At 53.5% G+C, this 15,276-nt stretch overlaps 1 protein-coding gene across 4 annotated transcripts in view; it reads left to right on the top strand.

Moving 5' to 3' along the window:
• EPHB1 (EPH receptor B1) overlaps positions 1 to 15,067 on the top strand; it is a gene marked incomplete at its 5' end in the record, with an annotated part of 63,089 nt that extends 48,022 nt beyond the window's left edge. The window contains 11 exons of one of the 4 annotated variants that reach the window (XM_080349750.1): positions 928 to 1,109; positions 2,036 to 2,198; positions 3,784 to 3,892; positions 4,062 to 4,126; positions 6,636 to 6,758; positions 9,527 to 9,774; positions 10,293 to 10,508; positions 11,897 to 12,046; positions 12,599 to 12,792; positions 13,701 to 13,856; positions 14,130 to 15,067. In XM_080349750.1, the coding sequence (XP_080205876.1) occupies positions 928 to 1,109; positions 2,036 to 2,198; positions 3,784 to 3,892; positions 4,062 to 4,126; positions 6,636 to 6,758; positions 9,527 to 9,774; positions 10,293 to 10,508; positions 11,897 to 12,046; positions 12,599 to 12,792; positions 13,701 to 13,856; positions 14,130 to 14,238 (1,715 nt within the window). In that variant the 3' untranslated portion in view covers positions 14,239 to 15,067. Of the gene's footprint in view, positions 1 to 927; positions 1,110 to 2,035; positions 2,199 to 3,783; positions 3,893 to 4,061; positions 4,127 to 6,545; positions 6,759 to 9,526; positions 9,775 to 10,292; positions 10,509 to 11,896; positions 12,047 to 12,598; positions 12,793 to 13,700; positions 13,857 to 14,129 lie in introns of all 4 variants that reach the window. The other 3 variants (XM_080349749.1, XM_080349751.1, XM_080349752.1) reach the window with 3 other exon arrangements.
• Positions 15,068 to 15,276: the final 209 nt, after the last annotated feature.

The following is a 15,276-nucleotide window of genomic DNA, read 5'->3' as shown; positions in this document are numbered from 1 at the left end:
TTTGCCTCTAAAATCCCTTTGGCTTTGCAGTGGGATTTTCCGCCCGTTTTTCCTGCACGGGGCTGGATCCGGGCTGGTTAATGCATCTCTGCCCCCAGCCCCATCCACCTGCATGCTAACGGGGCGGGGAACACGGCAATTAACAAAGCAGCCATCAAGCTAAGTGTTTAATTTCAGCTCACAAACATCTTCTCCGAGTGGATGTGGAGTGTTTAGAAACAAAAATACAGGATTAATTATGCCAGGTAAACAGAGGCGGTGCCGGACTGTTGACTTTTCCCTGCCCAGCGCTGTGAGCAGATGGAGCCAGCGCCACTTTGGGTGCACGGGGTTCCTTTCTCGGAGGCTTTTTGGTAGGATTAAGCGCAGGATTGAGCTGCTTTGGCTGGCTCTGCCTCTTTCAAGTATAACTTGAAGGGCAAAAACCCTTTGGAAAAGTGGCTCTTGGCTAATTTAATTGGGCTGGGGTGTCCCATGGGTTTCCCATCCTTGTCCTCAGGGTGGGTGGATTTCGGCACCCATGTCCTATTGCTGACAGCACATGGGCCTGCAGCTGGGCGCTGGATTCCCTGGAGAGGCTGTTGTTGCAAACGATGGGAAGCAGAGCTGGAGACTGTCACCGAGCCTTGGTTTGTCCCCACTGGGGACAGCTTTGCTGTCTTTGCCCCGCTGTGGGACACATCCCCGAAGCAAGCAATCGCGGGGAGAAGCAACGCTGAGGATTTCTAAGTCCCTAATTAAAAAGAGTAATTGATTTAAATACCAGAATTCCCTCATCGCTAACAGCTCTGGCTCCACGTACGCTGCTGAGATGCTGCTTTTCCCACTGCTAACACGTGAGCTTGTCCCATAGGGGGAACAGCCACAGACATGGGAGATTTGGGATGCTCCCCATTAATTTTCCCTCCCTCTCTGCTTCCTTGGCAGCCCCCTCCACCGTCCCCGTCATGCACCAGGTGAGTGCCACCATGAGGAGCATCACACTGTCCTGGCCTCAGCCCGAGCAGCCCAATGGCATCATCCTGGACTATGAGATCCGCTACTACGAGAAGGTGAGCCGCATCTGCACGCCCGACGTCGGCAATGCTGTGGGCTCCAGGCCACCAGCGGTGAGTTGAGCTGGAAACCGTGCGACAGAGGGTGGGCTGGGGGGACACGGAGCTTCGTACCACGCTGCAGGGGAGGATGCTCAGCTCCTTATTGGGAGAGGCAGAACGTTGATGAGCTCTCGGAAGGGTGGTGGGACAGGTACCAGGTCACCTGTGCTGGCTCTGAAAGGTGGGAGTGATGTGCAACCAGAAGTAGAAGAGCGATGTTGCAGCTGCAAATACCAATTCCTTGCCCACGGCAGCATTTTCTCCAGCACATTGATTCCTATTGCTACCGTGGCTCTAGGCTAAGAGCATGGGGACAGCGTCAGGGGAAAATGAGGGGGATGGCGAGGACCAGTGAAGGTTATCAGGGCTGTCCCTGTCCCGGGTCACTACGTCACGCCGTGTCCTGTCGCTGGCAGCGGTCCCTCCCCGCAGGGACACACTCCCGACCCTTGCGGTGAACCGTGCCAAGCCCAAGCTGTTCCATCCTTCCCGCCTCTTGCCGGCTTTAATGAATTCCTCTGAATGTGAATAATTAGATGATCTCACCAGCGGCCCCTTTATGGCAAATCACGTTGCAGAAAATGAGATTTGAGACATGAAATTTCCACCAGGGTTTAGCATAAGGAGCCCTGCTGGGACCAGAGGGGCTGGGGCCTCGGTTACACTTGAACCCCCTCAAGCGGGGTCTTGTGGGATGAGTAACGGCGTTTCCGTAACTGCGTGACATTTCTGGAATGTTCCGGGACATCCATGCTTCAAAGAGGAATTTGCTGCTTATGAGTGGTTTTGTTCTGGATGCTCTTATTGTTGCTCCTTCGTGCTCACTGTGGTGGGACCAGGGGGACACACAGGGTGTGGGGACTTTATCCCCCCGCATATCCCCTGCCATCGGTGTGGCTGCAGCATCCCTTGTCCCCTGACCGTCCCTTCTCTCACAGGACCACAACGAGTACAACTCCTCCATGGCCCGCAGCCAGACCAACACGGCCAGGATCGAGGGGCTGCGCCCTGGCATGGTGTACGTGGTGCAGGTCCGCGCCCGCACCGTGGCCGGCTACGGCAAGTACAGCGGCAAGATGTGCTTCCAGACACTGACGGACGGTGAGCCCGGGCTGGGGGACAACGGGGAGAAGGGGCTGGTTGTGTTTCCAGCGACAGCTTTGGGCTCTAATTGGATTAAACGAACTCGTCTCTGCAAACCTCTCTCCCGGCAGGCAGAGTGGCAAAAGCCAGGTGATTTACAGCAGTGTCTTATTAATCGCCAGCTGGAGGAGTAATCTGCTTTAAATCTCTTAGCTCGGTTTTCTCCCCTGCTATTGAGCTGCCGTTTTGTCTTCCCTGCCTCGGAGAGTGGTGGCAGAGTCCCCATCACTGGCTGTGAGTCTGGCATGGGGGGTTGTGGACTGGAGGAAGGACCAGGGGTGCTCTCCAGGGATGCTCAGGGACTGGAGGAAGGACCAGGGATGCTCTCCTGGGATGCTCAAGGACTGGAGGAAGGACCAGGGATGCTCTCTAGGGATGCTCAGAGCCACATCTGAGCCATCAGGGCAAACCTGGAACAGCCAAACCCATCACCAAGAGCTGATTCTCCACCCCGAGGTGGTATGTTGGATGGCGGTATGAAGCTCACGACCTTCACGGCTTATTCTGGCCTCCTTGCCAGAGTCATACTGCGTTTTGCTGGCCCTACCTCCTTCCCTGCACACAAAACACTAGATCCCTTTAGAGACTAATAACTCATGGGAGGGTTTTTCATTAATCCCAACTTTGCGACAAATCTCGAAGGCAGTGAATGAAGCAAGACTCCTTTTGTGGTCCTCCCACCCCTCCAGACACTGGGGGAGCTGAAGTTCCTTCCAAGAAGACTCTTTTTTTGCTTTGCTGGCACAGTTCCTGCTCTGCTGAGGTGACACCCATGGGTCCCAGCCCCGCTGGCTGTCTTTCTGAAACCTTTCCTTCCTTCCTAACAGCGGGTCACCCCGTGCTTGCACTCAAGTGCCAGCCAGGGTGGGACAGGAAGACCACGCAGGGCGACCAAAGGGAAGGAAATGGTAACAAACCCCTGCAATGCCTCGAATATTCAGGGCTGGAGAAGTGAGAAGAAAAATCCTGCCTCAAATAAGAAATTAATTGAAATCTAATAAGAATGGGTAGCGTAGATTATTAAATAATAATTGATTGTTAGATGAGAATTTCTCAGGATTTAAGAGATAAATCTAGTTGCTAGTAATTAACTGCAAAGTAGAAAAATACAGATAAAAGGGTGCTCAATGCTTTATTTTGGAAGGAGTTTTGTTTTAACCCTTGCTTGTGGCTGTGAGACTCCGCATTAAATTTAATCGAAATGAGCAGCAGGTTTAAAATTGTTGAAGGACGAGAAACCCTAGACACACGGTCAAATCCACCTTTTCAACCTCATCTCTTCGGGAAACTGGGCCCATGCAGGTTGATTTGGCTTTATTCCCAGGGCTTCCTCTCCCATAGTTTTAACCCAAAGCACGTGTGAGCTGAGTGTGACAATCCCTGCAACGCAGCATCATGGATCCCCCTTGTCCCACCACCTTCCCATGGGAGCAGCACCCATGCAATCGGAGGGGACATCACGGGACCTTTCCCCATGCCAGGAGGATGCCCGTACCCCATGGGCATGCGGGAGAAATCTCACCCCATCCCTGTTCTCTTGCAGATGACTACAAGTCGGAGCTGAGAGAACAGCTGCCTTTGATTGCGGGCTCTGCGGCGGCCGGCGTGGTCTTCATTGTGTCGTTGGTGGCCATCTCCATCGTCTGCAGCAGGTGGGTCCTCCTGGGAAGGCTGCAGCTGGGAGAGACTTGGGGTAAGAAAAGGAGTGATGGGGGACACTCCTGTAGCTGGAGAGAGCGCTGAGATGCCACCGGTGCGGTTTGGGGTTGTGACTAGCCGCTGGTCACTCAAACCTGGCTGTTTTCTCCCCTGTCCTCCCAGGAAACGTGCCTACAGCAAGGAGGCCGTGTACAGCGATAAACTGCAGCACTACAGCACCGGGCGAGGTGAGCGGGGAACGGCGGGTGGGAAACGCTCCAAAACCTGCACCCGGCGTGTGCCTCACTCCTCCACCATCAAACGCACATGGCTGGGGAGACAAAGGCCCCACGGGGCGGATGGAGAAGGACCATAGGGTGGGAGAAGAGGTGTCCTCTTCCTAAGACAACTGGAGCTACACACCAGGATAAATTCGCGGAGATGGAGCAAATGGGAGGGCAGGCATGGCATGGAAGGGTTTGGAGGCAGCTGGGAGAGCCCAGCAAGCCGGCAGCAGCACGCTGGATCTCTTCTGACCTTCTCAGTGTCATACGGAACCCTCCCAATGCAATAGCAGGGCTGTGGTGGGGCGTAAACCTTCCAGCAAACCAGAAACTGTTTTCCAAGTATCACTAGGTGATACTGAAATACAATGGACCTGTGTTTTTCCTCCCACTTTTCTTCGTGTTTCCGCACTGTGGGTGCTGAGGGGAAGATTTATTTGATGCCTCGTGGCTAAGCCCATGTTGGGCTGCAGGTGGACTTATTTTTCCTATTTCCCCCAAGTTTTGAAACATTCCGCACCCCGCGTGCATCCTGACCTTGCCCCAAGCACCCCAAACCCCAGGGCGCTCAAACCAGGTAGGAAAGCAATGAACCAGGTGTCTTTGTTAACATTTTAAAGCTGGGTGACATGAGGATCAGTGTCCAAAAGCTGAGAGCGCCAGGGACACGCAGCGAAACCCTTTCAAGGTTATTGAGCCTCCAGGCACTCAGTTATTGCAAATGCCAGAGCAAAACAGGTGGGAAATTTGTGGTGAGCGACTAATGGAGTAACAAGTGCATCTGCTGGAACAAATCGCCCCTCTATTTAGCTGCACAGCAATCGCAACCTCCCCGGGAGCCCCTCAGGATTGCCAGCTGCTGGCAAGGGCTGCCCCAGGTGGGTTTTTGGGGTGAAATGGGGTCTCTCAGGCTGTAATTTCTCGTGCTTTAACAGGGAAAGCCCTGCTGAGCGGTGATGATTCAGCAGATAAGGGTTTTTCTCTGTCCCAACAATATTTATTCCCAAGGAAAAATGAAGTTGGGAGGGACGTGACGCGGGAGTCAGGGTCACGGTGCAGAGTGCTTTGACTTTGGAAGAGTGATAAATAATTTGCCGTTGTCTGCTGTTGTGATAAATGGCCTAATCTGGTTCCTGGGAGCATGGGGGTGATTTTAAAAGCACAAAGCTCCATTTTCAAGCAGGCTCAGCACAGGTTGCCTTCAATGCTGTGCTCTGGTACCTGGTGACTCACCCAAATTTTGCTGGCGTGGTGGTGACGAGCCAGTGGCTGAGGTTTGCAGGGCTGAGTGATGGGTTTAGGTGCCCTCATCCCACTCCTTCGGTGGGTTGGGAAATGCAGGAGGTCAGCAGGGAGCTGAACTGATGTTTGCTGAGCCTGCAGGCACATCGGAGAGTGTTTGAAAACCCGCCAGTGTTGGGAGTGGGTGGGGAAACTTGGGCATTATTGTCTCCTTTACTTCTTCAATATTTTGATCAGTGAGTCAGTCTTGGTTACGATCCTGTAAATCCCTTTGTAATCCTGGCTGGAGCATCAGCTGCTCTTGTAAAAAAATTTATGGGGCGGTTAAAGCGTATGAGACAGAGCCGTAAAGGGATTTATGAAGTGGGAGATGCACAGATGGCTTCATTGCAGACTTCCCCACCTGCCTCCGAGGCACAGAGCTTTTGCCCCCAAAACGCCCCTTTTGGGGATGAGGATGCTCCTGCCTGGTCCCTCCTAAGTCCTGGGGGCCCTGTGAGCATTTTGCCCTTGGCCTCCTCCCGAATTCCTTGCTGACAAACTTGCGAAGCATCCGGGAGCTGCTGGAGGTTCCTGGTGCGGAGGCGATGCTGCGGTCCATGCGTCCATCCGCGTGTCGGTCCCCGGCAGCTCTGCAAGCGCCAGGACATCCCAACACAGCGCCTGCAAACCCCATTTGAAACATTTGGGGGCCTGTTTTGGTATTCTTTTACCCCCCATTTGAAAATGAAAAGGGCAAGAGCCCACTTGCTGCATCTCCCTGCTGTGTGGCCATGTCCTGCTGCAACGCGGTGCCCCTGTACAGGGGACAATTGTCACCGAGGCCAGCAAAGCCATATTTTATGGCTCTGTGCAGGTTGTTGGGTATAATTGCCGTGCTCTGTCAATTTAGTAGTGGCCACAAAACTATCAGAGGCCTTTTTGGGTAAATAAATATTTCTTTGCTAATGTGTGGAGCCTCGTAAAGCCCTCACTGTGAAGCCAGCTAATGGTAGTGCAGGCCTGTGGCTGCTTCCCATCACAGGGGGAGGATGATGGAGAGGAAGAGGAGGATGAGAGGGGGCCAACAAGGACAATAAGGGTCTCTGGAGGTGGCTCAGGTGGGCACAGCGATAACTGATGTCTCAATGGGTGTACGGAGAGTGTGAGGACACGGGCATCTCCAGTTCTTGGCCGTGGCCCAACTGCTCTTGGTTTTCTCTCCCTTTTGCTGTTGCTTCCCCACAACAAGGGTCTCCAGGGATGAAGATCTACATTGACCCCTTCACCTATGAGGACCCCAATGAGGCGGTGCGAGAGTTCGCCAAGGAGATCGATGTGTCTTTCGTGAAGATTGAGGAGGTCATTGGAGCAGGTGGGTCTCGCCATCCCTCATCGCCCATCCCTCCCTGGCCTCTTGGCCGCTCCTGCTTGGCCACGCACCCACCTGGAGCAATTTTGAGCTGGGGGGACTCGTGGTCCTTCAGCAGAAAACCCTCAAGGCAGCCTTGAGTCATCAGGCTTCCCTGGGTTTGTGATGGATGAGGGTGGGCACAAGGGTGGTTTCTGCTCTCAAGTGTCTTCTGGGGTGGGAAAGACTCTATGAACATATTTGCTGGGTGACCATGGGGCCTCCTGGGATTTCCTAGTTGGCTTTTCTATGAGATAACAAGAAAGAGCCGAAGCTCACTCTAGTCTGTGCCATATTCCCATACATACGCATACACACACACACACGTGCACTTATCTGCATGTCATCTGTGGTGCTTTTATTGCCATCTTTAAATAACTGTGTTGTACTCGTAGAAGAGAAAATGAGAAGGAGCTGGTTTGGCTGGGATCAAGCTCAGCGATGTATCAGCCGCTCTTTGCTGCTCATCAAGGCAAAGCGGCTGCAAACCCAGCTTAAACCTAATCCCTCCACAGGCAAATTCTGCGTCGGTGAAGGAAAAGCTCTTCTGCTTAAAATGAGAGGACGCTTTCCTGGGATTTTAAATCAGAGGGCAGCAATGAAAACAGCCCAATTATTTTCCATTCCTAGATAAGTGATGTGCAAAAAGGCAATTGAGATTATCTGCACTGACACTTGATATTTGAGCTCGTCCTGAAGTGTTGATGCTTTCGCTCTGCAGATCTGTTCTGCAAGAGCGGCCTCGGCCTCTGCTTGGGTTGGTGCTGGGCTCCATCACCCTGGAAAGGGTTGCAAGCCCAAACCATGTCCTCAGCAACAGACTTTGCCCCTTTTAAAGAGGACAGGCAAGTAGATTTAAAGAGGAGAGCATCACAGTATCACAGTATCACAGTATGTTCTGGATTGGAAGGGACCTCAAAAGATCATCTAGTCCAATCCCCCTGCTGGAGCAGGAACGCCTAAGTGAGGTTGCACAGGAACATGTCCAGGTGGGTCTTGAATGTCTCCAGAGAAGGAGACTCCACAACCCCCCTGGGCAGCCTGTTCCAGTGCTCTGTCACCCTTACTGAGAAGAAGTTTCTTCTCAAATTTAAGTGGAACCTCTTGTGTTCCAGCTTGATCCCATTGCCCCTTGTCCTATCATTGTTTGCCAACGAGAAGAGCCTGGCTCCATCCTCATGGCACTCACCTTTTATATATTTATAAACATTAATAAGGTCACCCCTCAGTCTCCTCTTCTCCAAACTAAAGAGACCCAGCTCCCTCAGCCTTTCCTCATAAGGGAGGTGCTCCACTCCCTTAATCATCTTGGTTGCCCTACGCTGGACCCTCTCCAGCAGTTCCTTGTCCTTCTGGAAGTGAGGGGCCCAGAACTGGACACAATATTCCAGATGGGGTCTCACCAGGGCAGAGTAGAGGGGAAGGAGGACCTCTCTTGATCTACTAACCACCCCCCTTCTAATACATCCCAGGATGCCATTGGCCTTCCTGGCCACAAGGGCACAGTGCTGGCTCATGGTCACCCTGTTGTCCACCAGGATCCCCAGGTCCCTTTCCCCTACACTGCTCTCTAATATGTAATTTCCCAACCGATACTGGAACCTGGGGTTGTTCCTGCCCAGATGCAGGACTCTACACTTTTCCTTGTTAAATTTCATTAGGTTATTCCCCGCCCAACTCTCCAGCCTGTCTAGGTCTCGCTGGATGGCAGCACAGCCTTCTGGCGTGTCAGCCACTCCTCCCAGCTTAGTGTCATCAGCAAACTTGCTGATAGTACACTCTATTCCCTCGTCTAAGTCGTTAATGAATATATTGAATAATACTGACCCCAGTACTGACCCCTGAGGTACTCCACTAGATACTGGTCTCCAACTAGACTTCGCACCATTGACTACCACTCTCTGGCTTCTCTCCTTAAGCCAGTTTGTAACCCACCTCACTACTCTATTGTCTAGACCACACCTCTGCAACTTAGCAACTAGGATGCTGTGGGAGACTGTGTCAAAGGCTTTACTGAAGTCAAGGTAGACCACATCCACGGCTCTGCCATCATCCATCCACCTTGTAACATTCTCATAAAAGGCTATGAGGTTGGTCAAGCATGACTTACCCTTGGTAAAGCCATGCTGACTGCCCCTAATAACCTTCTTATCCTTGATATGCCTTGAGATAGCACCAAGGATAAGTTGTTCCATTACTTTCCCAGGGACAGAGGTGAGGCTGACCGGTCTATAGTTACCCGGGTCCTCCTTCTTGCCCTTTTTGAAGATTGGAGTGACATTTGCTTTCCTCCAATCCTCGGGCACCTCTCTCGTTTCCCAAGACTTGGCAAAGATGATGGAGAGCGGTCCAGCAATGACCTCAGCCAGCTCCCTCAGCACCCGCGGATGCATCCCATCTGGACCCATGGATTTATGGATGTCCAGTCTATTTAATTGCTCCTTAACCCAGTCCTCATCAACTAAAGCAAGCTCCTCCATTGACCTGGCTTCATCTGGGGTCTCAGGGGTACAGGGCTCCCCAGGACAGCCTCCGGCAGAGTAGACAGAGACAAAGAAGGCATTCAGTAATTCTGCCTTCTCTGTATCTTCCGCCACCAGGGCACCCAAAGCGATAACTGGCTGGTATTTCTCAGCCAGTTGGTTTGGAGGCTGAGCAGCTCAGGGTATTGTTGCTCTTTGCAATGTTTCGTGTGGAGGAGGAGGTGGCAGCGGATGCTCTTGCACTTGCAGGGGAGTTTGGAGAAGTCTATAAAGGACGCCTGAAGTTGCCCGGCAAACGGGAGATCTACGTGGCCATCAAAACGCTTAAGGCCGGCTACTCGGAGAAGCAGCGCCGGGATTTCCTGAGCGAGGCCAGCATCATGGGGCAGTTCGACCACCCCAACATCATTCGGCTGGAAGGGGTGGTGACCAAGAGCCGACCTGTCATGATCATCACCGAGTTCATGGAGAACGGAGCCCTGGACTCATTCCTGCGGGTAAGGCCAGGGGATTTGGGGACTAGGTGGTGGCATCCCATCCTGTACATCCCAGTCTGCTTCCTTAGCTCAGGAGCAGCTTGGCTGTGCTGAACATCCCCAAAACACGCATGATTTGGTGTTGGCATATGGCCTGTTGTGATAGGAGAAGGAGGGATGGTTTAAACTAAAGGAGGGGAAATTCAGGCTGGACATGGGCAAGAAATTGTTGTCCCTGAGGGTGGTGAGAGCCTGGGCCAGGTTGTCCAGAGAGGTGGTGGATGCCCCATCCCAGTCCAGGCTGGACGGGGCTCTGAGCAACCTGAGCTGGTGAAGATGTCCCTGCTCATGGCAGTGTTGGTGAGCATTGAAGGTCCCTTCAACCCAAAGCATTCTATGATTCCATGCTTCAGTCAGGCAGGGCAGGCAGCTGTATCATTCTGGGGAGGTGCAGCATCCTCTCAAGGTTGGGCTGAGCAGCTCTGGTCCCATGGTGGGGTCTTCACCCTCACCCCAGCATCTGCTCTTTCCGATGGCAGCAAAACGACGGGCAGTTCACAGTGATCCAGCTGGTGGGGATGCTCCGAGGCATTGCCGCCGGGATGAAGTACCTTGCGGAGATGAATTATGTGCACCGAGACCTGGCTGCCAGGAACATCCTGGTCAACAGCAACCTGGTGTGCAAAGTGTCTGACTTCGGCCTCTCGCGCTACTTGCAGGACGACACGTCTGACCCCACCTACACCAGCTCCTTGGTACGTATCTCTCGCATGATTCCTGCACCTTCCTCTGCTGGAAACCTGTTCCAGACATTAATTAAAGAGATGAGCCTAACGGGAGCTCCGCTGTTCCCCAGATGCCCTTCTAATCCTTAATTAACTCCTTCATTGGTAACGGCAGCCCCGTTTTTCCCTTCCTCCCCACCACACCTTACTGGTGTAAGAATGAACAGAGGACTAGGGAATGAGCAACCTGTTGACCTCACCTAATTGATTAATTAAAAGAGCCCGGTCACAGCCTCTCATTCTTCATCCCCTGCTTGCCGGACCTTTCCCCCTCCCCAGGCCTGCCCACACCCCTCCTTTGACTCAGACACCCATCATTTATTTTTTATTCCAAGATCCCAGCAGCTACTGCTGGGATGTGGCATGAATTAGCCTTTCCCCACCTTTAGAGATAAAAGAGATTATCTCATCTCTGTTTTTATTTAATTTAGGCCATAATAGATCTCCCCGGCAGCTGGGAAGTGATGCTGTGCCTGCGATTGCATCACTCTGCCTCCCACAGCAGGTTTTTAGCTCTGGGGAAAAGGCAGGAAAAACAACCTAGCAGTTAATTTCTCCATTCGTAGTTATTCAAATCACAGTTTTTGCCATTCATCCTTCAAGAGCAAGCTGACGCTTCGTCGAAAAGGCTACGGAAAGCAATTGCACTAAAGGATTTACAACGCAATTCTGCCTGGAGTAACTACCGCGTGTGGCTGTGGTTTTTCTTCATCCCTGGGCTTCTTTTATGCTATTATTCGAGCTTTTAGGAGAAACCAGGGGTTCTCTGCCAAAGGCGCTTCCCTATTCCAGTGCTTTCCAAACTTCCTTTGGGCCTTAGAGGTCTTTTGCTTTTTGCCTCCCACCCCAAAAGTGGGGCTGGAAGGACCTTCCAGCAGCTGTGAGAGCTCAGGTGGTGCCATGGAGGATGCTCTGGGTTAGACCTTGTTCCTGCTGAAGGCCAAGTAGCCCTTGTTCTTACCTGATGTCTCCCCGAGAAGGGGCCTGGGGACAAGCCACCAGTGTGCTGGGTCCTGCAAGGCAGCTGGAAAGAGGTGTCGCTTGGGGGTGACACCTGAGTGGGATAAACCCTTGGATAAACCCTTTGGGTTTGTTTAGCTGATATAAGATACCAGCTGAAGTTATTTTAAGATATTACAAGCTAATATAAAGGTATTTTAAGATATTGTAAGATATTTTTCTGCAGGTAAACAATAAATCCATGGAGGTGTTTTTGGCTCCTGCCTCCTCATCTTGTTGGGTCCCAGCTCCTCCTGGGAACCAGTGGCCGGGGGTGTGTGACATGTATCTGATGCTGGGTGTCTGGGCTCCTCTGCCACCATTGCCATTTCTCAGCTGCTTTCTCACGTTTTCCGCAGGGGGGGAAGATCCCCGTGAGGTGGACGGCGCCGGAGGCCATCGCCTACCGCAAGTTCACCTCGGCCAGCGACGTCTGGAGCTACGGCATCGTCATGTGGGAGGTGATGTCGTTCGGGGAGAGGCCCTACTGGGACATGTCCAACCAAGATGTAAGCACAGAGGATGAGTTTGGGGTCAGCCGTGCAGCTCTAGAGGGTGTGGGGGGGCTCGTTCCCAAAAAAAAGCCTTGTCTTAACAACTTCCAGCTCCTTCACTGCGGCGCTGGGCTTTGGAGATGAAACAGGCAGGCGAGCGGGAGGACGCGAGGAGGGAAACTGGGAAGAAAAGGCAGTGGGCTGGTAATTGGACTTCAGGAAGCTGCACGGCCTTTGAAAAAATGTTCAGAGGGTTTTTGAGCAGGGAAAGAGCTTTGTTAGCTGGACTGCTGCACTCCAACGCCAGTCGCCGAGATAATGAGTGGCAGCTCTCTGCCGGGAGGAACCGCCGAGCATCAGAGCAGAGATTAACCTCCCCGAGCCCCGGCTCCGTCGGAGCGGCGAGCGTCTCCTCCTGCTCCCTTTGCCCATGATCAAATGGGCTGGCATTGCTGCCCGTGACACCGCTGCCCGCACAGGCAGCTCGGCTTTGCCCGCGTGTTTTTCTATATGACACCTCCGAGTCCCTCGTCCTCACATTTTGCTTCCCCCGCTACTTCCCGGCAGGTCATCAATGCCATTGAGCAGGATTACCGGCTCCCGCCGCCCATGGACTGTCCGGCCGCCCTGCACCAGCTGATGCTGGATTGCTGGCAGAAGGACCGCAACACCCGCCCGCGCTTCACCGAGATCGTCAACACCCTCGACAAGATGATCCGCAACCCGGCAAGCCTCAAAACTGTGGCTACCATCACCGCTGTGTGAGTCTCCTGGCGCGCGGGGGGAGGCTCCTGTGTCGACATCCCAAATTTGTTGGTGAAACGCTCCCCGAGCGGCTCATGCTGCTGGGGGGAGGGACAGGAATTCATCAATCGTTCACCAGGCACTGGGTGTTTCTGTCTTTGCTCTGCTTGACAGTCAGACAAAGAACATGTAGTTTTCAGCTGAGCAACAGCAATAATTCTTTGCTATTGATTCTTTATGGCGTGTGACCACACGACGCGGTGACTGCTCTGCCGGCGCCTGCGTCCCTGCGGCTCCCGCAGCTGGATTAACACACAGCGATGCTTGGCAGAGCCGTATTCATGGAATCACAGAATCATTTTGGTTGGAAAAGACCCTCAAGATCATCGAGTTCAACTGTAACCCACCCCTGGCACTGCCCCATGTCCTGAGAACCTCATGTCCGTCTGTCCAACCCTCCAGGGATGGTGACTCCAGCACTGCCCTGGGCAGCCTGTTCCAATGCCCCACAGCCCTTTGGGCAAGAAATTGTTCCCCACATCCAACCTCAACCTCCCCTGGTGCAACTTGAGGCCGTTTCCTCTGCTCCTGGCGCTTGTTCCTGGGGAGCAGAGCCCGACCCCCCCTGGCTCCAAGCTCCTTTCAGGCAGTTCAGAGATCAGGTCTCCCCTCAGCTCCTGTTCTCCAGCTGAACCCCCCAGGTCCCTCAGCCACTCCCATCACACTTGTGCTCCAGCTCCTTCCCCAGCTCCGTTCCCTCCTCTGTTCCTTTCTCTGAACTCCCATGGGATGAGCCTTCCTCGTGGTCTTCCTCATCTCAGGTGTGTGCTGGGAGCAGGGCAGTGCTAGAGGGAGCATGGGGGGTGGATTTGAGATGTAGCCCTGCATGAGCCGGGCTTGATCCCAGCGCTGTGTCCCATTGCAGGCCTTCTCAGCCCCTCCTTGACCGCTCCATCCCCGACTTCACTGCCTTTACCTCAGTAGACGACTGGCTGAGCGCCGTGAAGATGAGCCAGTACCGGGACAGCTTCCTGACCGCTGGCTTCACCTCCCTGCAGCTGGTTGCCCAGATGACGTCTGAGTGAGTTGGGTGATGTGCTGGGGGGGTGGGAAGGTGGGTGCGAGGCGAGGAAGGGTGTGAGCATCCATCACCCCGGCCAGCAGCAGCACCCTCAGTCTGGAGCGGGTTCACCGTCTGGGCCAGCGTGTGGGTGTCACCTGCTCTCGGTCCCCCCCTCGCCCCAGTGATACTCACGGGGCTGCGCTTGGGCTTTGAGGCTGTTCTTATGCCTCGCCTCGCGTGGAGCCAGCAGAACAGCTACACCAACCCTCTGTCTGTCTGTCTGTCTTGCAGAGACCTCCTGAGAATAGGGGTGACTTTGGCTGGGCACCAGAAGAAGATCCTGAACAGCGTCCAGTCCATGCGAGTCCAGATGAGCCAGTCTCCAACCTCGATGGCGTGACGTCCCTTGCTGGACGGGGAGGGCAGAGGCAGGAGGGGACAAGCTGACGGACGCCACGGGGCAGCGACTGGAGAGGTGCCACCGCTGCCCGGGGACTGTCATCGCAGGCCAGGGATGTCCCTGGGACTCATTAACCGGTGACTTCCGTTCCTCACCAACAGAAGCACACTTACTGATGTCATGGGGAACTGCTTATAAATACATATAAATATGTACAAATCATATATTTAAAAAAAAAAAAGACGAAAAACAATGAAGACAAACCAATGTGTGTTGGGGAAGCAAACCCAAACCCTAGAGACCAGACTCCAATCCCACCACGTGAGCAGTGGTCGCAACTGAGGAGGAGGAAGGGGCTGTTGGGGAAGGGAGAGGCACATAATGGAGCATCCCGGCTGGAGAAACCACCTTCCTTTTCTTTTCTTCTTCCTGGCCCTTCCTGCTCACCCCGCTCCCCTCTCTGCTCCTGGACCGGTGGAAGTGTCCCCAGATGTCCCCGCAGCTCCCTGCCGTCCCACCCGGCTGCCGCTCCGGCGACTACCAAAGGACTTGGCTGACCACTGCATGGGGGATCCGACTCAATCCAGTTAATGTCTTCATATTGAAGAAGAGATGTACCTTCAATAGAAAAACCTTGGGTTTTGGTTTTTTTTTTTTTGCTTTTCTCTTTTGCTTGCATTTTTTTTGCAAAAGAAAAAAAATTAACAATCCATCCTGGAAAATGGAGAAGAGGTGTTTCCCGTGTGTGTGTGTGTGCGCTCGTGCGCGTGTGTACCTTGTCACCCTCCTGTGGACTCACTGCTTGTCCGGCACTGAAGATGGGGGGACCAGGGGGTGTCCCCGCAGCCTCGGGGATGGTGACACGAGGGCTCAGCATCCCGCGGTGGGGACGGGATGGACCCACTTGATGATGCTGGAAGAGGAGAGGTGCTCTGGGAAAGACTGCTAAAGCCCCTGGAGCTGTGGAGATGGCTGTGGAGGACTTTTATTTCCCCATCTTGTGGACCTAAGGATTTTGATATTGAATTACGGACTTAG

The sequence above is a fragment of the Nesoenas mayeri genome (assembly GCF_963082525.1).
Source record: "Nesoenas mayeri genome assembly, chromosome: 9".
In the NCBI taxonomy this organism is placed as follows: Eukaryota; Metazoa; Chordata; class Aves; order Columbiformes; family Columbidae; genus Nesoenas; species Nesoenas mayeri.
Note: the sequence above shows the minus strand (reverse complement) of the source record. Positions and strands in the feature narration are given on the sequence as shown.